Source organism: Onychostruthus taczanowskii, unplaced genomic scaffold (assembly GCF_017590055.1).
Source record: "Onychostruthus taczanowskii isolate IOZ18803 unplaced genomic scaffold, ASM1759005v1 scaffold29, whole genome shotgun sequence".
Lineage (NCBI taxonomy): Eukaryota > Metazoa > Chordata > Aves > Passeriformes > Passeridae > Onychostruthus > Onychostruthus taczanowskii.
Window position 1 is genome coordinate 6233400 of NW_024500239.1, and position 24304 is coordinate 6257703.

The window sequence follows — 24304 nt, forward strand, 5'->3', positions numbered from 1 at the left end:
CCGCGCTGGATTCCCGCCCGCCGCAGCCCGGGCGGCGCGGCGCCGGCCTCGCCGTGCCGCCGGGACACCCGGCCCGGGCGATCCCGGTGCTGCGGGAAGGCGGCCGCGGGGAATGCGCGCGTGTGTACGTGTGTGTATATGTGTGTGCTGTGGGAAGCGGCGTGCGAACACCCAGTGGCCGCCAGGAAGGGGGTGGGCAGCCCCGCCTGCACCGGGCGCGGGCGGAGCTCCCGGGACGCACATCCCTAGCGCGGCATGCCCATCCGCATCCCGATCCCGGGGCCCCGGAGCTGAGCGGGATGGGGAATCCCCGCCCCGGAGCGGCGGCGCGGACCCAGCTCGGGCTTTACCTCCGACTGCGCCCGGCGGCCCCACGCGCCTGCGCGCCAGCGCCCCCAGCGGCGGCCGCGGGAAGCGCCGGGGGCTGCCGCGGCCGCTGCCGTCCTGTTCCCGTTCCCGTTCCCGCTCCCGTTCCCTCCCGCCGGCGCCGAGCTCCCGGCCCGCGGTACCACGAGGTGTCGTGCCCGGCCCCGCCGGGCTCCCACCACCCTTCCGTGCCTCATCGCGGCCGGCGGGGCGCAGTTCCCGGTGGCAGGGGGCGGCGCGGCAGCGGGGAGCGCCCTCAGCTCCCGCGGGCTCCGGACGCTGCCCGGCCCGCCGGGGTGAGTTGTGCGCAGCGCCGGCCCGGCGGTCTCCCGGCTCCGGCAGTGTCTGTGTCCTCCCCGGCTGGGTGGAAGTGCCGGGCAGGGCGCTCTCGGCGTGGGGTTTGGAGCTTCGAGGCCTCCCTGCTTCCCTTCCTTCGCTCCTTTCCCTCCCTCCCTCCTTTACTTCCTCCCCACTTCCTTCGCCGCCGCGATCCGGGTGGGAGCCGTGTCCTTCCCGAACCCCGCTGCTGTTCCCCAGGCACGCCGCGGGCACTGCGTGCTGGCTGTTCCCGATGTGTGTGTCATCTGTCCCAGCCCATGCCCGCAGTCCTGTCCCAGGAAAGAAGGGGGAAAGCTTGAAATGGTCCGGATTAGTTTTTGTTTCATTAGTTTTTGCTCTGCGTAATCTTCTGGTGACGTTAATGTTTCCCGAGGGAAGCTCGCGGAGAACAATTGTTTCTTTCCATGCTGTAGTTTTGTTCTCGAGTTGAAAATAGGATCATTAGCCTGGGAATTTAAAGGTTGAATGTGACTCAAGTCAAGGCGCAAAATAAAGCTGGAATGTGCCCAACCCTCATCTAGACGGAACAAAAATGTAAATAATTTTGTGAAGCTCAAACAACAGTTTGCAATCTTTTTGCAGTTTTCCTAGAGTTTTTTATCATCTAAAGACTGAATATGGACCCTGAAAGTGAAATAAAGAAGCAAATAAACCCCTTTTATTGCAATGTAAGTATTCACTTAAAAAGTTGTCCTAAACCAAGTGTGAATGTTCTTTCTTTTCTCTTGAGCGAGCTTGGTAAATAGCACTGGACCTGAACTTATTTTGGTGACTTTGTCCTGTTTGACTTGAACATGTGTTAATAATCGCTTATTAAAGTGAATAATACAGTTTCTAAATAAAGGCATTCTTTTTAAAAGTGGATGATTAAGTGTAGCTCCTGTTCAGAACAAAAAAATCCCGATTTCTCTGGTTGTCAGGTTTATTGCTGTTTTATTAAAGCATACTGGGATTTTTAGAGGAGAAGAAAATATTTGGGCATCTGCTGTTCATTCAGGTGAATTTAAACCTAATCTGCTCCTGTTCTGAACTGGCCCAGGCATAAACCAGCTGGGATAGGGAAGTTTTCCAAAGGGAGCGAGGCAGGCCCCGAGCTGATCAGAGTGAGTGTGTCAGTGTGGCTGCAGCTCACCTCAGGCAGGTGTCATGGCTTGTCACAATTATGCCCTGTGGCTCACCCTTCCTTTCCTTCCTGTGTGAGGAAGGTCTTGGATCTGTCTTCACTTACCCACATATGCCCACACAGAAAGTGTTATGAAATAGCTGCAGAGTTCTGGAGCATCTGAAATTCTTCCGTGATGTCGAGACTCTGGTTCATTTCACTGTGTATCAGTGGTCTTGGAGCCTTAAAAAACTCAGTTTTAGGAGGCTGCTCTAGTTTGTCTTTGAAGTAGTAGTACTTTTGTAGAACTTAAGCGGTACTAACAATGTGATAGTAGATATGTTTTGATATCAGTGGTATTTTATTTCTCTTGGTCTGTGTGCAATGCTAGAAATACTTCTCTTTCATTTAGATTTGCAAAATCTGGTGTTCTTCTGCATTAAACTTGCAAACTCATTTCCTTGGGACAAAACACAGGACGGTAAGATCAGTTTTTGAATGCACCTTTTGTCAGAGTTTACCAATTTATTTAGCAATAGATTATGGGGTTTGAAATCTAATTTTTGTTGTGGTGGTGAAACATACAATTTCAGATATTTAACTAGTTTTGCTAACTTGCTGTCTTCTCTACAATGATAAAGTAGAATGTGATTTTCTACATTAGTCCTGTCAGAAAATGTTACAACTTTATGTCTAGTAAAGACAATACATGAGAATATATGGCTGTTAATTAAGGGAAAATGGAATTACTTAAATAATAGACAATCTTCAGAAGAAAAAGGGATGCTTTCCTTTTTATAATTTTCATGTAATTGTTCACCTGAGATAGCCTATGCTGTTGGTATTAATCAAACTTACATATAATGAAAGCTTTGCATTGTTGTTTTTTGACTCTTAAGTGCCTTTCTTCTTTTCTGGTTGATAACTTGGTAATTTAGGTTGAAGAAGCATTGAAAACTCATGGCATGCGTAAGTGCAAGATTTTTTGCTTCCTGCTGTGTTCTGTACCCTGCATCTTTCTCCCCACCCCAATGCAGTTGTTTATGAAACAAATGAGAAAAAGACTTTCTCAAGACATGTGCTTTAAGACCTGAATTGTGTTTTTTAATGATATAGCTACCTAATCAGTCAGTAATGTGAGCAAGAGGTATGCAAAGTTGATTAACAAGGGCTAGCCAGAACACTAAAAATCACCTACATTAAATTTTTGAGAAACCCTAAAGATTTCAAGACATTAGAGACCTTCAAAACTTAAAATATAATTTAAAAACCTATGCTTCTTAAAGCATGTAGAAATACTGTATATGCTTTATACTTGTTTTTGAAAAGGGGTTAATTTGCTTCAGCTAATTAAGATATTTTTAATACTTTGATTAGGTTTAATAAGTCATTAAACCTCCTCTGGGTCTTGATGAACTGGTCTCGTTCCAGAAGGAGTGAAGGTCTAACTACATTCGCAATTGTTCTCCTGACTTGGTTTCATGATGCACCAAAATGTCTTTTCAGGTTTCTACAGTTCACTGCTCCTAGAATTTGGTTTGAAAATTGTTGTTCAAGTCAGACACAGTCATTGGACCTATCCGATCTGAGAATTTTTGTTGGGACTGTAATGGAAACTTAAGTGATGAAATATTTAGCAGCTGTATGATTGCTGAAATAAATGTCCTAAAATTCCTGGATGCCCTCAAATGTTTAGAGACATTGAACGTCATTGATCTTCCTCTCTGCCTGCTTCATTGAATTGCCTGACATGAAATAACTTTGTTGTTGTTTAGTGTGAATGTTTTCTGTCCATGTTTTGGAGCATGGTGCTAATGACACCAGGGTCATGGGTTCAGTCAGTCCTTGTACGGGACTTGATGATCCTTGTGGGTCCCTTCCAACTCAGAACAGTCTGTGACTGTGAAAAAATCTCTTAGCATGCTCAAAACTTAACTTGAACATAGCTGAATTTTCTCCTGTCAACAGAAGCTCAGAGTTTTTCTCAAGTAGTTAGCCAGTTATTTTACCAAATTTTTTTATACTAACAATTTTATTTCCACTTCTGTGGGATTCTTTTGTTTTCTTCTTTGTTGTTGTTGTTGTTTTTTTTTTTTTTTTTTTTTTTAAATTTTGAGGTACAATATTGCAAGTGATGTCCAGATCTTAGCAGGTCATTGGGAATTCATTTCTGTTCATTGTACTTTCAGTCTGCAGTAATATTTTGTAATAATACTTAATTTTTGCAATTTAAGTGCTTTAAAATGAGTGGAAATAAAATTGGGGGAAATAATGTTACATAATAACTGACTTAATTTGTGATGTGGGACCATGTATGAGCAGGGACTGATACCCGACTCAGTGATCCTTGTGGGTCCCTTCCAGCTCAAAATCGTCTGTGAATCTGTGAAAAAAAAAAAAATCTCTTAGCACATTCCAAACTAAACATAGTTTAGTTTTCTCATATCAGCAAAAGCTCAAAGAGTTTTTTCTAAAGTAGTCAGTTATTTTACCAAATTGTTCTTTCAATTGTACTAACAATTTTATTTCCACTTCTTTCAGATTTTTATTTTTGTTTTCTTTTTGTTAAAACAGAAAGTTGCTTAGGGAAGAAAGTGAAAACGACTGCAAAACTTCCTGATTTTGGTAAGAATGTTTAATGCCTCTCCGCACACCTCCCTGAAAAAAAAAATTGAAGAAATAAAAAATGTTGAGGTACAACATTGCAAGTGATGTCTAGATCTTAGCAGGTCATTGGGAATTCATTTCTCACCATTGTACTTTCAATCTGCAGTAATATTTTCTAATAACACTTAATTTTTGCAATTTAAATGCTTTAAAAAGAGTGGAAATAAAATGGGGGGAAATAATGTTACGTAATAACTGACTTAATTTGTGATGTGGGACCATGTATGAGCAGGGATTCACTTGTATGTGAATTTCTTACAGCGCCACTTGAGCCAGAGAAATTTCATGTACAGACATTGGAAGACCAGCTTAATACATGTAAAGATTCAGAACCTGCACTTGGTGAGGGCTTTTAATACTGTAATTGTTTGGTTTTGTGATATTTGGCTTTAAAGAGTACAGATCAGTTTTTTAAAATGTAAAAATTAGGTAATGTGTTACAAGATCTTATTACGGACAAGATCTTCTCATGGTTGTACTGAGTACCCAATAGTATGGTATGGAAGTGATAGATTGTAGTGACAAAATCATTGGATTTGGCCTGGAACATATTTGCTTAGATATCTCATGTTGACACAATCTAAAGTAATATGACAGAAATTAAGAGATCAGTGCAGCTCTTTGCAGTTTAACTACCCATCCAGTGGAGGGGAGATAGGAGTTGACAGAAAAAACAACTAGGGATATATATTAAAATACATTCCCTTATAATTAGTTAAAAAATAATTGTTGCTATGATTTTTTAATGTTTTTTTTTTTTTTTTTTATTGTTGAGTCCTATATGCTAAGCATAAGACATCCTAAAAATATCAGTTTTATATCTTTGGAGTTCAAAAAGTCTAGACACTCAAAAGATGAAATATCTGATGGTTCTAAAAATCTTCATTGATGTATTGGACATGTGGTAGTAATCTTTTCCTTATATGTCATGGCTTTAAGATTAGTTCTTTTGCAACCAGCACTGATGATTTGTTCCAGCAATCATAAAATTTCCTAAGTTGTTTGTTTGGTTTTTTTCAATACAGGACTTAATTACATAATAGAATACCGAACAAAAGGCAATGTTCCTTTTCTCTATGAATGTCAGCTCTGTTACTGTAAAACAGGACTAAGTAACATGTTCATGCATGTTTGTGGTTCCAAGCACAGACTGGCATACTTGGTAAGTTCTTTTGTTCGTTCATTTGTTTGTTTTAATGTAATGACTAAAGGGGAGAATTTGTTAGTCATATTTTGATTTTTTTAAAGAATCAAATGTAAGGTTTTACGTTAGCTTCTGTGAAAATCTTGGTATTGCAAGATTGTGCATCTGTGATGAGTAGACTTAAAATTCTTCTCATCATTAATGTGTATGTCTGTCCATTGCTTGACACTGAGTTTAGTTTATTCTGTTTTGGTCAACCAGTAATGGAATCTATAGCTAAAATGGACTAGAAATAGATGTTTGACTGATTTTTGTATAATGTAAAAGAACAGTATCAATGAAGAAACTATTCCATCTTTCAGATGCTTTAAAAGGAATGTATTTATAAATGAACATGATACATATTAGATAATGTGATACATATTAGATTACTAAATATTGTGACTTGGAATCAGTGAGGGGAAAACCCAACTCCTCTTCTGTTTTGAGGCTGGACAAGACATGTCTGTTCTATTGCTTGTTTTATGACAAATCTCTTGAGGTTCATGTCAGCTCACAAACATTCAAACACATTATCATTTTCAATATGTCTAGAGAAATGAGGCTCTCCAGCCTTTGAATGTTTACTTGAGTATATTGGCTTAGGATGGGCTTTAACAAAACTGAGAAAGCAATATTCTGAAAAGTATTTTGATACTCCCCATAAACGTCTCTCAAAATTGGTATTATGTTGAACACATCTTAAAGTCATAGACAGCTGAGTTCACATACTATTTTGGGGCAGCTTTAGGCCTAATGTTGGGTGAGCTGCTATGAATCTGCAGTGATGTCTTTCATAAACACCATTCTGAATCTTACACTTGTTAACTGCATCTCTGCTAAATTCTTAAATACTATAAAAATGTAATAATTAATGAAGGATAACTTCTAAGTTGTGCACCTGAGCTGGATTACCCTAGGTAGCAGAAGGGTTAGGGGACTAAATGACTGGAGTTTGCTCTGCTGAAAAAGGAGCCTGGGGGTCCTGGTGGATAAAAAGTTCAAGATAAGTAGTGTAGCTTAGTGTCAGTGAAGGCTAGCAGCAAGCTGAGCTCTACTAACAAGGGTACAGCCAGTAGATCAAAGGAAGTGATTATTCCCCTGTTCTCGATCCTTGCTAGGCTCTATCCAGGGTACTGTGTTCAGTTTTGTGCTATTGCAGAAAGGAGGCTATTTATGAAATTGAGCCAGTCCAGTGGAGAGCTGCCAAGATAGTCAGGGGCTGAAGCACACTTGTACCATGAGGAGAAGTTGAGGTAATTTGGTTTCCTCTGGCTGGAGAAGAAAAAGTGTCAGAGGAATCTAACAGTAATCTGCAGTACCTCAGAGGGGGTTATTAAGAAGGCAGAACTAGACTGTTTTTGGAGCTTCTTGGCAGGAACATAAATTCAAGCAGGGGATTTTCCTACATGACATAAAGAAGTTTTTTGCTGTGAGGGCAGTCAAGCATTGGAGCAAGTTGTCCAGAGAAAGGGGGAAATCTCTCTCCCCAGAGGTTTTTAGACCCAAGCAGGCAAAGCCCGACGCAACCAGTTCAGCATTCAGTGTCAGCCCTCTTTTGAGCTGAAGAGTTGGCTTCAATTCCCTAAATTATTCTGTGCATAACTATTTTAATAGGTTCTGCTATGTATATGTAGAAGTTGATTTATCTCCCATGATTATTAACTGTGCTAGATGTGGAAGAAGTTGTGTGACTTAAGGACTTGCATTTATTTTCTAGAGACAGCATTATCCAGAGATAGCACAATCTGATGAAGTTAAGGGTAAAGGCTCTGAACTAAACAGAAGAGTTAGGCAAATTGGATTAACAATTGAGAAGAAAGAAGGAAGAAAACAAATACAGGTACATTTTTCTTAAGAATTCCAGAAGCTTTATATTTAATAAAGAAAAAAAATGTAATTTCCATTATGGTGGGCAGATTTGCTTTTTAAACGTTTTTTACAGGTGCTTTTTGTCATTTTAGTAATTCTTCTGGGATTATTCTGGATAAAATTTCTCTGAGTGTTCAAATAACACAAAATATATAGACTAATGTTTAATCAATTCTCAGCTCTGTGTGTGTGTGTAAAATAAGTTGGATTTTTGTTGCTAGGAAACTGCCTTTATAACTTTTCTGAGTAGTTTCTGCTTTGTAAGCAGCTTATGGCAATTCTCAGGGAAGCCAGGTAAAATTTCTCATAGTACAGATGGAAGTGTGGGAATTTGCAAGTTGACATGAGATAATCAGCAGTGCTGTGGCATCACAGAAGTGCCCTAAACTTAAATTCTTAGGGAGCTGCACCCTTAGAAACATAATAATGTGGAGGAATCTTCATATTGCACTCTGTTGATACTTGCACTGCAGTAGTATTTATAATGCCTTTATGTGGACAGGATATTGGTGAAGTTTCTTCTTGAGGTGAAATCTTCATATTGCACTCTGCTGATACTTACTTGCATTGCAGTAGTATTTATAATACCTTTATGTGGACAGGATATTGGTGAAGTTTCTTCTTGAGGTGCTCACTGTTCTTCGTGATACACCTTAAATTTGTTTTCTCCATCAACTTCCATTTCTGTCAGCATCCTGCTTGTTAAGCAGTGTTTCCTGACAGGATCCCTAGCTAATGCTACTTAATGTGCATTTGGAAGGATGTCACTTTCCAAAGTGGAGCTCCCAAGGCTCCTATGGTAAAACTGGCGGTGTCCTGCCCTTCTGAAAAAAGACTTGTGTTTCTTTCTGTGTGATGCTATCACACTTAGGTTCAAGGATTAGAGCCTGCTCTTATCCTACCCATTTCTGATAAAAAACAAATATGGGAATATTGGAAGATCAAGTCAAGAGTGAATGCTGTAGAAGGGAGTGATTTCAGATTATCAAATCCATTCTGTCTGTCCTTCATTTTTAACCTCTGCTTAAAAATAAATGCAACTGATTATTGGTAGCAACATTTTCATTTGACTTATTTGAATTTCTTTTTGACTTGAGATTATTTTGCTTGAGATTTATGTTCATGGATATGTAAATATTTACTTCTGTCTATATTTTTTAGACCTTTTTGTTTTTCTAGGTAGTTTATTACATCCATAGCAATCCATTCTTGATGTAAGGAACTTTTAAACAAAGTGTGTGTAACCTGGTTTTATTTTACTGCTATATCTTCTGAAACCAGCTGTTTAATTTTCTTTTTCCTAAGCTCTAGAAGAAATTTATTTGTGGTAAATAAATGTCCAGGTAACTAACCCTTTTTTTTCCTAAGCTCTAGAAGAAATTTATTTGTGGTAAATAAATGTCCAGGTAACTAACTTATTGACTTTTTGAATATCCATTGAGGGATTTACACACACATGTTTTACACTACTGGTCATAAATTCCTAAAAAAAAAAATTAATGATGATGAAATATCTATGAAATAATTTTATCCACAAAATAACTAACATAAATGGGTTTTATTTTTAGGTTGTTATAGGTGTTCCAGTGAAAAGAAAATGGCAAGAATGTAAGTGTGCTCAGAGGGGTGCAAATTGTCCCTTACTAATTTGGTCCTCCTTTGATACAAATCAGACCAGGGTAATCTATGCAGATACTCACCAGCATTTTGGTGAACTGGACAAAAGGAGCAGACTGGGGCTCCATGCTAGTAGTTAATTTGTAATACAGAAATCCACACAGAATTCTTAAAGCACAGCTATAGCTCTTATCCTTGAAAAAAAAAATTCTGTTTTACTTGCCATTGATACTCAAAAAATTGTAGGAATGTGGTATCTGTGAGATTTCCCCACTCAGTTTAACGTTTTAAAACTCATTGTAGTCCAGTGTTGTCCAGGTGGACAGACACTGAGGAAACGGCTAAACTTTGCTATGATTCGCATTGCCTGAAAAATAAATATTTGAATTGAAATTAATTTTAATGTTCTTAATTTTAATGTATATTAGCATGTAACTGGTACCTTAAAATAGCTCAATAGAGGTAATGAGATCATCTAAATTAGCAGTGTCGTACTCCAAAGAGAAAAAATAGCCATTTTGAATCTAAAAAAGTGGTCTGAAAGAAGCTGAGTCCTATTCAAATTAGATTTCTGGACTGTATCCTGTTGGTTAATATGTCTTATTTTGCATGTGACTTTGTAGTATTCTACTACATTTATAGTATTTACTTATTTTAGGAAATGCAAGCATGTAATTATAACCAGGCTGTAAAATACTTTAAACTTTGTTGCTGATTTGTAGTTCATATTTAATATGGTGTCACATAGTAATTCTTATAAAATTATTCTTGGTGTTTGTAAGTACTATTGCACAGAAACAGAGCTAGATGAAATTGAAGTGCAGTAGTAGAACCACCCTCTGTCAAGATAATGTCCATTGGTCTACATTTCAAACATGTTTGTTTAGCTCTCAGTGCAGAGGACAGCCCTTCAAAGGCTAAAGTTCAGCATGCAGATGTGCCCCTTATTAATACAGAAAAAACAGATAATAAAGATGGGAAACTGACAGACCCTGTGCAAGGTAAGAGGAAAAAAATTTCTTTTTTTTTTTTTTTTTTTTAATAACTTTTACCAGTGTATGAGTTATTTAGTACTACATGTGCCTGTTCATGGCTTCCACAGCTGAGTTATAAATGTGAATTTGCACAATGGTGTGGATGGCCTTGGGGTCTGTGGCAAGGGAAGGAATAATCCCAGCGTTTCTGAAGAAAACATTCTAATTCTACTGATTTTTTAGGGTAAATTTTTATTTTACTTCTTCAGAAGATACCCTACTTCCACCTTTAGGTTTTATTGATATTGTCTTTAGAAGTATTCTTTATTTATATTTTTTAAATTAAAACACTGGAAAAACATTACTTTTTTATATATAAATATACTTTTTTTTTTATTGTTTTAGATGAAAATAATGTTCAGGAGGAGAATGAAGAAAGGCAGAAAGAACAGCCAAAACCAGATGAAAAAGTTGAATCTAATAATGCTATTGAAAGAAGCAAAGGCAACAACTCAGAATGGTAAAAGAAAAAAAAATCACCACCTTCAAACCCATTTAAATTAATTTAAAGGAAAGTGTTGTGCATGACAATTGTCTGTCTTGGATTTGCACAGTAAAATCCATGTCTTCTGAAATGGTGCTCAGCTGTAAACTTCTGTAATCGACAGAAAACATGGTGTATGTAAAGTGACCTCAGATTTTGCTCTGGATGCAGCTGGCTTTTGTATTTAACTGTTATCCTTAAGGTATAGTTGCCATGTGCTGCTCAAAATGTTCCAAAAGTATGTCTCCTCATGGTTTACAACTGCCTCTGTTACAGGTTCGTGTCAGATAGTTAAAGTGGTATGCAAACTGATTTTGGAAGAGAAAGACAATCAGTAATAGTTGAAACAGTTGGGGTTTCTCCTTTACAAATGATTTCGTGGAGGAATAGTGTTTCAAAGGAGCAGCTGTGTTCTAAAATAGTGAAGCTGTGCTTGCTGCTTGTGAACATCTTACGAGTAACAGAGTTGTGAATTGAGTAAATGTCAGCCTTTGTGTGAGGAGGACATCTCCAGCATTGGTCATCCCTGTGCAGCACCAGGAGCCACAGGAGGGCATTCAGTAAGGGACATACAGGCATCAACCCAGCCACAGGACTTTTGTTCCAATGATTTAGTCACTTAGTTTTTTCTTAATGGCATTCCCTTGGAATGTGTTCTAGCTTTAAACCAGTAATATCTCTCCCAGACATGGAGGGCTAACACCTTTTGCTTGTTCATTGTTAATCAGTTGAAACCAGATTCAAGTCCAGGTTTATGAATCTTTGTGTTTACTTATTAGCTTTCAAATAACTAACAGTTCTGAATCGGAACCAGTTTGTGAAAACATGAAGAATAGGAAATTAATAAAAGCTCAGCTATCCACAGCTGGAGATGCTGAGGTCTATTTCTGCCTGGTACTGGTCTTCATTGTGCAGTCTTGTACTTTTAAAATTTAAGAACAGCTTCCTTCGGAATATCACTTAATGTTTCTCTTTTAATCTGGCTCAGATGGATTCTGGGTGACTATTAGCAGCCAGCTGTTTCAGTGAGAGACTGACTTGGAAGTTAGTTACTAAATTAGGGCTTCAGCTTGTTCCTTTACTATTTATTTATTTTTTTGAGACTACTGAGAAAACAAGAACTTAATATATAATGTCCTAAAAGAATTAAGATCAGATCCTGATTGACAACTTGTTTCCACTTAAAGATTTTACAGTACCTGTCTGAGAATTTCTATGAGTCCTCCTTTCTTTGTAGTTAAGTTTCTGAACAATCATCTGAAGATGTAAATTATTTTATCATCTGCTTTTACTAAACTTTTGATTCCTAAAAATCAGTTCAAGGCAGAAGAGGGCTTAGGCTTGGCAGTCATATTGTTTGGTTAATTTAAGAAACACCCAGCCACTCTCAGCCTTGGTTCCTGGGCTTGCAAAGGGATGGAATGAATCTGTAGTAGTTTGGCAAAACATCACAAATATAGCACAGGAATGTTTAGCCATATGGGCATTTTATATGCCCATTATTTGTGTGACTGCATTGTAAAACACTGATTTTTAATAGCTGAAATTTTTAAAGGCAAGTTTATGAAGTGCTGATAAAAATCCAACTGTAATTAGGAGCCTTGTCTCGCTCCAATGCATACAAAAATCTTACAGCTATTACCACCAAAGTCAAGCTTTTTTATTAACTCTGGGTTTAGAGCTGACGTGCTAGATAATCACACTAAAACAAACCCAAACTGCATAAATAATTTTTATGATGATCTGGGATGACTGGGATTTCTCTGAGGAAATAATATGTGACCTTTCTTTCAGAGTGTGTCAGAACTACTGTAGTAGTAGTGTGTCAGGAATTTAAACTGATTATTGGCTGGCTACACATTTTTGCTGGATCAGCCAACTGAATGTTTTATTTATTCTATTTTAAGGTGTGAGACCAATGAACAATTAGAGGAAGAAAACAAGGAAGCTCAGGTGAATATTTTTCTGTTAATGGGTTACTCCAGTTTCCCAATAGTTGGGTGAATAATTAATATATGATTGGCAATAGTGTTTGCTTACTTAAATTAATATTCACAATAAATTATCTGCAGAGTTACTAAGGCAAAACTATTAACAACAAGGTTTTTTCCTACTTTGTTATGAAAATCTATGCACACATTTCATAACAGCACAAACAATTTGAATTTTAGAGTAAACATAATTATTGTTTATTTGTATTTACTGCATTACATTGTATTCACTGTATTACATTTGCTGCATGTAATAGACCTAAGGACCTCTTTATGTTACACAGCAAGAATTTACAGCAGATCCTGAAGAATTCACTAGTCAAGAAGAACTGTTGGGTTATTTGGTGAGTCTTAAATTTTACCTTGCAAGATAATTTTGGAAAAAAAAAACCCTAATAAAAGAAATCACTGGTTTGCTAAGTCTAAAATGTAGCAAGTAATGAAAGACAGAATGTAGGCAGTCTGGTAATCTAACAGATTAGCATTTTGCCAGAAGGCAGGATTCAGAATAAAATTAATGTCACTGAATTTATAATGTGCCTATTATTTTTTCAGTTTCTGGACATTGTTTTTGCCAAAATGATGGTTTACTGTCAGAGAAATTACTTGCATTGAAAATTAGCTTCAGCCCTTAACTACCTGTTTCGGTAATATGACCTTTTTAAACTTTATTTCTCCTTTATTTCTATACCTGGTCTATAATTTTCAAATGAGGAATTTGGAAAGATGCGATTCAGTAACGGAAAGAAGCAGAATGAAGACAAATATCAGAGATACGTAGAAAGGAAAGAAGGGGTTTTTAAGAAATAAAATGCAAGTTGTGTATTTAAAACAAGGCTCCCCCACCACCCTGTCCCAGAGTATCATAACTGCAAAATCTGCCTCTCAGAAGTAAGTGTCAGAACACCGGGGTTCTGTTCAGTTGTTGAAAATGTGTATTATGTACACATGCACAGCAGTGATACAGTCAGTAACACTGGAAAAATGTCAGTTTCCAGTTGTTAGATTATCAACAACAGTTGTGATCTTGTGTGCAGAAATGGTAGTTTCCATAAAAGCACTGAAAAATTCTATGGAAATCTTTACTGATGGTTGCTTGACTTATCCATTGCATGATAATTTAGGCACTATTGACTATCATAAAATGGTATTGTCCTCTTTTTTAATAGGGAATTATTAGGTATGGAGATTACACATTGTTAATAAAACTTGAATTTGTTTTGAGGCATCTTCTTTCTTAGTATGATTGTCCTCTGAGGAAAAAAGAGGACTGTAGGGAGTGTGATTGGAACAATGTTCTGTTTTGGAAAGTGTGAAAATTGTTTATTTTTGCATCTACAGTATTTTTTTTCAAAAGCCGCATTGTGTTTTTGTTTTTGGATTCAAAGTTTTCTTACATGGTAAAAAGTAATTTTACAGGTATCTTTTTGCACTTGCTGTTCCTATTCTATAAAGCTGTCCAATAATTGTCCATACCATATTTCTTTATTGCCTCCTAGCAAAGATATCCTTGCCACAATTTACTCTTCTTTTTCCAGCTAGCTTTTGATAAGATCTTCATTAAATATAGCTTGTGCAAACCAGGAGATAGAAATACTGTTAGTGGTATAAATGTAATACGAACTTAATGCTAAGTTTCTATTACTTATTTTCCATTGTCTGGTGTGTTTAAAGGTGTTTGTTTCTAATCCAGAAGACTTTGAACTGCTAGGACACACCTGGAGTTCTTTGCTTTGTCCCCAAGAAAGTGTTTTCAGCAGAACCTTCTTGGTGTAGACAAGAGAATGACACATGTGGCCCTCTCTGTGAGTGCTGTTGGTGCTAGACCTTGCTTCCCTAGTACAGCTTCACAGCTTCCAGACTACTTTTTCCTCAGACATTTAGGGGAAAAAATGGTTAATGTAAGGCAAGGCAGTATGTACATTTAAATTCAGTAGCATTCTGGCTTTTTGCTACATTCTAGAGAAATAGGTTATGACTATATTGCCTCAGGGAAGGTGTAGACATACATTTGTATGCAGGCATCTTAGCAAGAGATCAAAATACTTAAGGAAAAGGATTATCTTCTGTATATTTCCAGGCATATTTTTGTGTTATTCCTTTTCAAATTATTGTGTTGGGTAGCTGCATCTTCCTTCTCCTAGGATTCTCTTTCATTCTACCTTCCTCCTCCCCATTTGTGGGACTGAAAATAAAAACTGTATTGGCTTTGTAATTCCATCCAAGTCTGACAGAAGGGTAGAGATGCAGAGAAAATGAGGTTCCTACAGGTTTGTTTATAAATTTTGATACTTCAGTTTTTCTGAGGAAAAATGTTTTAGGGTGTTGTTTTGTTTCTTTTTTTTTTCCCCTAGCAAAGTTTTGAGATACTGAATGAAGATGATGCTTCATTTATCTTGAAAGTTACACAGACTCTCACAAATGCACTGGTGGAATATCGTCAGCAGGCTGCATCAAGCAAAGTAATGTGGATTTGTTTTGATTTGTTCTACAAACCTGCAGATTCCTGTAATTGTGCGTTTTTATTATTATAGATGATAAAATAAAAAATGCTGTGGAGACTATTGTTAAGTTTGGCTCATTAAATACATAAATTTTGGTAGTGATGATAGGGTAAAATTTTAGATTTTCTGTTGACGAGTCTTAATTTCTGTTCAACTGTGGTTGCTTATTTTTTATTGTTGATAGAAACTAAAAATAATCTTGTCACTTATTGCCAATGCTTTTCCTTACATCTAAGTTTTTCTGCTACTTTTACCCATTTTTAATTCTGATTTAAGCTTTTCTCCTCTCTACTGACTTGCATAACACTCCTGTTCTGTATCCCGTTTCTGTTCCCAGGCTTCACTTTATTCACCATGTAATCACACATCAGTGACATGAATTTTTCTTATACAACTTCTGGTCCTAGTCTTTGGACTGTTCTTTCTGAGGTCTCATTCTTCTTCCATTATTAGAAACCCAGTTTTTTCTCTCTCTGCTATTACTTGTGACTGACTTATCTTTACATAGGCAGTACATATGGAGGTGTTTAGAGTACTTTTCTGGGGCTGCTGACATGTTACAGAACAAAGAAGTTCTAACTAAAAAAACTTCTAACCTACAAGATGTGGAAGACCAATATGTTTTCCTACATTAGGCCTTGTCAGTATTCTAAATTGTGATCTTTCTACTGGTAATTTTTTAGATAAATCTTCTATTTTGAGTGTAAAATGCTTCCTTTTTAGATCTGACAAGTTGAGAATTAGGCTTAATGAGTATCACTTCATTGCCTAATATAGATCTTTTTGAGACACAGAGATATGTTGGGCAGTGTATACAGAGAAGTTATTAGCCCTATGATTTGCAAAGAAATACATGATTTTTCAGATTTGGTAGCAGAAATACTTGTCTTTTATTTGGTTTGTGATCGTTAAAAATGCAGTAGTTCATTGTTCCAAGAGGTTTTAAAATCCTGACGAGATTTTAAACTTACTTTTATTTTTTTTAAACTCGTAGAACCACTTAGGTGCTGGATATAATGGAGAAGCAGAACTAGAATATTCCACAGAACAGCCTGGCCCAACTTCAGCAGATATTAATGACTCTGACACTGGTAATGTTGGCTTTGCAGTCTTTAATGTGCTTTAATCTTAACACTGAATGTTGCATAAATGATAGTAAGCCTTTCTTCTTGCTTTTCTAAAAGCAGTGCTTAAGAGCAGACTAAAGCCAGAGTCAAGTAGCTTGAATGAATAGTTTTGGGGTTTTTTCCCCATCCTCTACTAGTATTAGAAAGAGGAGACTATTAAAACACGTTTATCCTACTTAACTGTAGGATTTGGGGAGAAATTGATTTAGTACAGCTCTGAATTTTCTGTGTTCAAAGGCAACTGTTTCTAAGGAGACTTTCAAAGTTTCTTTGGCTTCTTTCATTTTTTCCCCAGTATTTTTTCTCCTTCTTGATGGAGGAGATGTTTCCTGCAGGTTTAGTCAAAAAAAGATGTTAGTAGAAAGTGGCAGAGGATGGATAATTCTCTTTAATACCTGAATACTTCAGCTACTTGTAAAGATGTTAGTAGAAAGTTATGTGGCAGAGGATGGGTAATTCTCTTTAATACCTGAATACTTCAGCTACTTGGGCTCAGTATTTCTGATTAATTTTTTCAAAGAATCCTGGATTTCTTGGAGGTAATTTTCGTCTGATACAAAAAAAATGGCTTTTTTTTCTTAAGCCTAGGAAGTACAATACTATGCTTGGAAAGCCAAGATACCCAGAATCAGTAAAGAGATTTTGTGTGATTTTTTTTTTTCTGTACTATGTCAGTTTTCTAGTTTTTCTAGAAAGTTTAGCTTTTGAAAACCTTCATTTTTACAATGGTAATGCCAAAAATTGCAGTGACTTTGAACATATGAGATTTGAGACTTTTATTATTTTTTTGGAGGTGTAATGGAAATAGCTTTCACCTACCTCCCCACCCTTGTTTCTCCAGGATTTTGGAAAGCATTCCTGACTCTTGGTGGTTTGAAAGTGCAGCAAAGTCAGGTGTGATCAGCAATGTACCAGCAATGCTGCCGTGCCAGACTGGAAATGCTTGTTTTGAAAAGACCTATTTAGAGAAATAAGTAGTGAAGGCTCTTCAGAATCCTCTCTTATTGAAAAACAGTATTTCTCTTCTTTAGACTACTCAAGCAGCCAATCAGCTAACCAGTTCTTACCAGCCAACGAAGATGAACCCCAGAACTTTTCAACTGGCTCTTTGGAAACAGCATATGAGAACAACATCACGACTGAGTTTTTGAACAGTGTAAGAAACATGAATGCTGAGGAAGTTACTGACACCCTACACAAAATAGCAGCATCAAATCCAGCTTTCAGAGGTAATTTTCATACACTTGTACACATACACATATATAAACATATACATATCATCATTTATTAGCTCTGTGAAATATTAAGGACTTATACGGGTCAAAGAACTTTGAGGTATTAAGGAGGGTTGAAGAGAATTCTATTTTCCCACCCTCTAAATTTTACAGGATCCAGTTCAGGAATGGTAATTCAGGATAGCTGCCTTCCCATAAAGGCATTAATAGTTGCTGATTTTTTTTTTTTTAAATTCTTCTCTCAGTTTTGCATAGTAACATTTGCATGGTGAGAGACAGTAAACTAAAACCAAATATATTGTTTTTAGAAAATTAAAATCTTCTCTGAGCTGCAAGTGGAGAAATGCTAGTTTTGTGAATACCAACAGTGAAGAATTTATTTACCAGTTCCTGACAGAAGTGTATTTGCACATTAACATGGAAATTATAATGAATCAGAGACAAGTAGTCTCCCTTTTGCTTACAACTTTCTCATAAGTGTCAACTATTAAACCTCCCACATCTTCAGTCAACTACTGCTCTCTCTTCAGAAGCTTCCTGTGTATGTTCCTAAGCTTCTCAGAGTGTGTAACCTCATAAAGGTTAAAAAAAGAACACTAAAGATGAGTATATTGTGAAAGCTTGCAGTTTCCAAGCACATACTGATTGTTCTCTGTTAAGGTATTTTTCTTTTAATATGGAAAGAACCAAAACTCATCTCAGCATCTGAGTGTTTCAGTATAACATGTATTTTTAAATTCATTTTATCATAAAATTGCTCGTTTTTTGATTTCGTTTGTTTGTTTGCCTTTAACCAAGGAATTGATATACCAAAAGTTGTAAGGATCCTGACTGAAAGTGGAACTCTGAGGGGACCAAGCAATGGCAGCACACAGTGACACGGTACTTAAAGAGATAATGTAGCAATGTTTACTTTCTGTAAGTTTGTTGTTTTACTTCATTTGACCTCAGTGGAGTTATTTTGTTATGTTTAACTTTTGCACAGTGTTTTTTAAATTAAATTAATAACTTGGTTTTGATATTCTTGTTATTTATTTTTCCATTTAGCTGAAAGTTCTGTATTGTGGAAAGGTTGTAAAGCTCATGCTCATTCTTTCTGTGTTAAAACAGGTAACTTGCTTTCCTCAGTATTATTAAATACTGTACATTGACAGTCTGAACCTTTCTTATTGTTGGTTCTTTTACAAAGAATTATCAGCAGAATAAACTGCTGCACTCAGCAGTACAAACTCATCCTACAAGAAATGCTTGGAAGTTATTCCCTGTGGCTGTTAGGACTGACTAAAAAGCCTTTGTAATCAAAAACCATTTCCAGTATAAGGGTTATGAACAGGTCTCCACATTTTTTTCTGAACGAGATTAAAAATAATACTAAAAAGTCAGTGCTGTCAGTCTCGTGCTGAAATGAGAAGTGCCTGGATTATAGCTGATTTAGGGAGCATAGAAGCTCAGCAAAGTTAGTAGAAGTTAGGTATGTTTTGCAAATTTAGAGATATTTCCCAACAGGTAATATAAGCAGGCTCTGGGTAAGAGGCACTGATGTAGTGGCAAAAGTATCTTTTGTATTTTATCCTGCCAGCATGAAAATGAAATGAAAGCTGGCTTACACTGTCCTTCAGGCTCTTTTAAAATGAACTTTTTTCCAGCTAAAGTAGTACTGGTCCTGACTGAATGTACATGTCTATATATTAATGACTTCTACTTTTGTAGGAAGGTGAAAAAATGTTTTGAATGGTTATTAATTAATTTGCTTGGGAAAAAATATATTTTTTAAAATGAAGCTGTATGATTAAAATTCACTTCCTGCTTGTGATGCTGGGTAGCATTCAGTGGTTCTAATTAAAGCTCTTCAGCTTTGCAGCCAAATACTGGTATAATTTAGACATGCTGGGGCCAGATGGCAAATGAACTTTTTAGTGTTAACTTACACTTTTTTTTGAGATCTGGATGGAATTTGAGAATCTTCATCCTGTGATGGTTTCACATCTTCATACCATGGAGTGCAAGATGCAGTAAAACTAAGGTAACAAAGAAAGCAGCAACAAAATTTGAGTTTTATTATATGAACAGATCCAGGAAGGAAAACAGTTCACAGAGAAATTAAAACACTGTGTTTTAAAGAAACTCTGAGGAATTTCTGGATTGCATCTAAATCTGTTTTTATCAGAGGCAGAGATGGAACCAGAGTTCTTAGAGTTCATTTGCTCTGTATAGGAACAGTGTTAATGCCTGCTAAATGAAGGTGAACTTAATAAGTAAAAATTCTGAATTCTGATAAAAATAGAAACATCTTTTTCCTGTTTGTTTTCAATGTGCAGAACAATCTTTGTATTAAAGTAAAATCAGATTATTCAGCTGTTGTAAATGGCCATCTCTGAGACAGCTTGTTTTTCTTCTTACTGTGGAATCATTCCAAGTGGAAATGAAGTTACAATAAAGTTGAAATTACTTGGATTTGAGGTGGATTTTTTTGCGTGGGTGCAGGAGGAGCATGCTGAAAAAGGAGAGACCTCTAGATCTGTAGTACACTGACATAAAATGGTTGAATGGTGTGCTTCAGAGTGCTGCTCTACTTCTCAAAGAGAGCTGAAAAACCTGGAGTGGGCAAGAGTCAGCAAGTGTATGCTTCTGGAAATGTTTTCAAAGAACACAGTCCAATGTAGTCCATTCAGCTGTACAATTATTTTTATTTTTTCCTTTCTTACCTGGTGCAAATAGAGGCTGAAGAAGCATTGTATTATTTTCTTCTTCTATCTGCCTCTGTTTTGTGATGGCTTGATGTATTCTTATACTAATGGAAAACTTTATATTTGTTCCAAAATAGATTTTAATGTTTTACTTGTGCCAGTACTGCAAAGTAAGGAAGAAAAAGACATTATCTTTACTGATAATATTTAAACAGTGCTGTTGGCTGTATTATACATTTTTGGTTTCTCACAATAACAGCAAGGTAGACTTCTGAGGTAACTAGAGAATTAATAAAAGTTAAGCAATAACAAAAATTAAACCAAGAGAAAATTAATTCTCTGTAAAGCTTCATCTAGGTTTAACATATTTTACTGAGACCAGAGAGCTTAGAGGAAATGATTTTTAACAAAAAGCTGCAGAACTCCTACTCCTCACAGACGGCAGAAAGGGGAAGGGAGAAGGATGTTCACAGGTTAATTGGCAAGAAATTAAAAGTTTAGAGTGTGCAATGCAGAGTTACTGTCTCATGTGAAGTGAGATGCTGTTAGCAGGTGTGGAAGCATCCTCCTCGTTTGTTGCCTCCTGGGTCTCCCAGGGCTTTTTCCCCACTCTCTTTCTGATGTGGGAATTCATTACCCCTTTAGAGCAGCAAGCTTTATCTGGGTATGTACAAAAGCCTGCAGCATGCCTTGTGGTTTATATGTGAAATAATTACCTCGTATATGTGAAATAATAACAATAACCTCAAATGTCAATGCTGAATCTGCACTGCCTTCACTGGAACAATCACAGAATCAAATAGGTTGGAAAAGGTCTCAGACATCATCTCTACTAAACTGTGGCACTGCTGTCTTTCCTTAAATACCTGCAGGGATGGTGATTCCATCACCTTTCTGGGCACTCCATTCCAATGTTCAATGCTTTTCAGTAGAGAAATTCCTCCCGATGTCCAACCTAAACTACCCATGACACATCTTAAGACTGTGTCCACTCATCCTGTTGCTGATTGCCTGGGAGAAGAGGCCAACCCACACCTGGCTACACTCTCAGGTGGTTGTAGAGAGTGATAAGGCCCCTCTCCCCAGAGCCTCCTTTTCTCCAGGTTAAATAACCCCAGCTCCCTCAGCTGCTCCTCACAGGACTTGTGCTTATCTGGGTTCTGGTTATTATTACGTTCTTCTTGTCTGCTGAGGTGCCCAAGCAGCCACACTTCAGGGGATGGAGTACATCTTCACAGAACCGCAGAGTAAACCAAGGTGGAAGGGACCCACAGAAATCATGGAGTTCAGCTCCTGGCCGGGGGTATATCCTGCACAGGATACCCCAAGAGTCACACCGTGAGCTTGGGAGCCTTGTACAAACACTCCTTGAGCTCAGGCTTGGCGCTGTGCTCACTGCCCTGGGGCTGCTGTTCCAGTGTCCAGCCACCCTCGGCGCGAAGAACCTTTTCCTTACCTCCAGCCCAACCCTCCCCTCACACAACGTCAGGCCATTCCCTCGGGTCCTGTCCGCCGGCCCCTCCTCTTCCCCTCTCGAGGAAGATGCACACAAGCAAAGCTCTATCCAAAGCTCTATCCCAGACGGAGCCGAAGCCTTGGCGCAGCGTTCCCGCCGGGCGGGTGACGCCGCCTGCATCCCCGGGCCCGCCCCTCCTGCAGAGGGCGCTGCCGCGCGCGGCCGCGGCGGAAGCGCGCGTCCCCCCGGAGCGCGGGGCGGGCGCTGGCGGCGCCGCTCACGTGGGCGGCCGCTTCCGGGCAGGCGCTCGGCGGGGGCGGAAGCGGGGCTGGCGCTGCTGCGCGCGTGGTTGGTGAGTGAGGGAGCGAGCGGCCGCGCGCGGGCGGCGCGGGAGGAGGCGGACGAGGAGGACCAACCCTCCCCTCACACAACGTCAGGCCATTCCCTCGGGTCCTGTCCGCCGGCCCCTCCTCTTCCCCTCTCGAGGAAGATGCACACAAGCAAAGCTCTATCCAAAGCTCTATCCCAGACGGAGCCGAAGCCTTGGCGCAGCGTTCCCGCCGGGCGGGTGACGCCGCCTGCATCCCCGGGCCCGCCCCTCCTGCAGAGGGCGCTGCCGCGCGCGGCCGCGGCGGAAGCGCGCGTCCCCCCGGAGCGCGGGGCGGGCGCTGGCGGCGCCGCTCACGTGGGCGGCCGCTTCCGCGCCGCGGTCCCTCTCGGTCCGTCCCTGCTCGCGGGGGCCGCCGCGCACGCCCGGCCCCTGCGCCAAGGGCCGCCCGCCTTTTGTGCGACCCGCCCTCCCCTCACGTTCCTGCGCCAGGGAGGCGGCGGGAAAAGCGGGAGCCGCGGCGGCGCGGGCCGGGTGGCGCTCCCTGGGAAACCGGCGGCATCGGCTGCTCCGCGCACCGCCGCCCCTGCCCCACCTCCCCCGGCGGCTTCTCCTCTGCGCCGCTCCCGCCTCGCCCGGCGCTCCCGGGGGCCGAACGCGCGGCCTCCCGGCGCCGGGCCGGCACTGACGCGCCTTTATTTGAACGCCTCGTAGAGCGACTGGAGCGGGGCGGAGGGAAGCGGCGCTCGGGGAGCGAGCCGAAGGATGTCCCGGGACGGCGAGGAAGGCAGCGTGACAGCCTAGACCCGCGGGAGGAGCGGCCGCTCCGGCTCGGGTACGGCGTGCGCGGGCTCGGGCGGTGCGGTGCGGTCCGGGCGGCGGGGGATGCGCTGCCGGCGCGGGAGCCGCGCGGAGGTGATCGCCTGTAAGTATCGCTGTCCTGTGCCGGGAGAGAGCTCGCCCGGGGGGAAATCCATATCAGATCGGAGGAGTCGGTTAGGGCGTGTGCCTTGCCTTCGGGTTTCTCAGGATTTTCCTGACTGAGCAAGGTTGTGAGGTTCCCGAAGGATGCCGCTTGAGTGCTGCGAGGGAGTGAAACCAGAATCATTTGGTTGGAAAAGAGCTCCAGGATTATCGGGTGCTACCTGTAACAGAATATATAACAGCCTGAGGTGAGGGTGCCTGAGTGACATCGGAAGCGGTGTCTGAAAAACGGCGTGTGCTGCTTTATGTTTAAGGAGTCGATTGGACGTTGTTTTAATGTTTTGGGTTGTAAAACCGTGTTTGTGCTTAACTGTTAGGTGCTCAGTCTTGTTGGAGGAGGGCCAGGTGAAAATGAACAGAATCACAGATTAGTTAGGATTGGAAGGGACTTCTGGAGATCATTTAGTCCAGTCTGCCTGCCAAGGCAGTATAAGCTAGAGCAGGTGACATAGGAATGCATCCAGGTGGGTTGGATTGTCTCCAGAGAGCTTCCTGGGCAGCCTGTTCCAGTGCCCTTATACCCTTAAAGTAAAGAATTTCTTCTTCATGTTGAGGTGGAATTTCTTGTGTTTTGGTGTATGGCCATTGCTCCTCATCCTATTGCTGGGCACCGCTGAAAACACTCTGGCACCATCCTCTTGGCACCCATCTTGGAGAAATTTAAATGCAATAATGAAATTCCCTCTCGCTCTTCTCCAGACTAAACAGGCCCAGTTCCCACAGTCTCTTCTTGTAAAATGCAGTTTGTGTCAAAGGCAGTTGTTTCAGCATGAACTTTCATGGAAATGGTTACACAGTTTCATCAGCTGTAGTCAGTTTTGCGTGATGTCTTATTATGTAGCCACTGTGGTGTTTACATCCTTACCTTTTGTAAGGATTTTATCTTTTGGTATGGCATGGTACATATGAATTGGAAACGGGTAGGCTTAGATTACCAGTTATTCCCAGAGTGTTTATTGTGAGGTAAACTGTGCTGCTTTTAGTAGGGGAAAGGATATTTTATAAGCCTCCTCCTTTAAAAGAACTTAATTGACTCTGTTCAGTTGTGCTCACACCTGTATTGTGAAGCTTTTATGCTGACTGGGAGCCAGACATCTACTCTTGTAAAAGGAATCCTTATAAGTGGAAATAACTTCTACATCAAAAGCTTCCAACTGTTTCTGTATATCAAGTGGTGAAATTCTTGTAATTCTTTCCTAAAAAGATGCATATGGTAAAAATCCTTTATAAAGCCATGTTTGTTATAGTTGAACACTAAAGGACCTTTTTCTTTTGGCACCAGGACCCAAGTTTTTTAAAAGCCTTTTGAGTTGATAGCTTACTTACAC

General features: G+C 39.8%; 2 protein-coding genes across 4 annotated transcripts in view; both read left to right on the forward strand.

Moving 5' to 3' along the window:
- The first annotated feature begins 523 nt into the window (after positions 1 to 523).
- LOC121337754 (interaptin-like) lies at positions 524 to 19973 on the forward strand. Its single transcript, XM_041408044.1, has 17 exons — positions 524 to 662; positions 1288 to 1373; positions 2220 to 2288; positions 2746 to 2776; positions 4382 to 4432; positions 4736 to 4816; positions 5500 to 5636; positions 7378 to 7500; positions 9098 to 9137; positions 10034 to 10147; positions 10526 to 10640; positions 12572 to 12617; positions 12940 to 12999; positions 15010 to 15117; positions 16154 to 16250; positions 17318 to 17515; positions 18320 to 19973. Exons 2-17 carry the CDS (start codon positions 1323 to 1325, stop codon positions 18397 to 18399), a joined length of 1401 nt encoding a protein of 466 aa, XP_041263978.1. The 5' UTR covers positions 524 to 662; positions 1288 to 1322; the 3' UTR covers positions 18400 to 19973.
- Positions 19974 to 22379: 2406 nt separating this feature from the next.
- TEX10 (testis expressed 10) overlaps positions 22380 to 24304 on the forward strand; it is a 53467-nt gene continuing 51542 nt past the window's right edge. The window contains exon 1 of one of the 3 annotated variants that reach the window (XM_041408081.1): positions 22380 to 22917. The gene's annotated coding sequence lies outside the window, so the exon portion shown is untranslated. The remainder of the gene's footprint in view (positions 22918 to 24304) is intronic. The other 2 variants (XM_041408082.1, XM_041408083.1) reach the window with 2 other exon arrangements.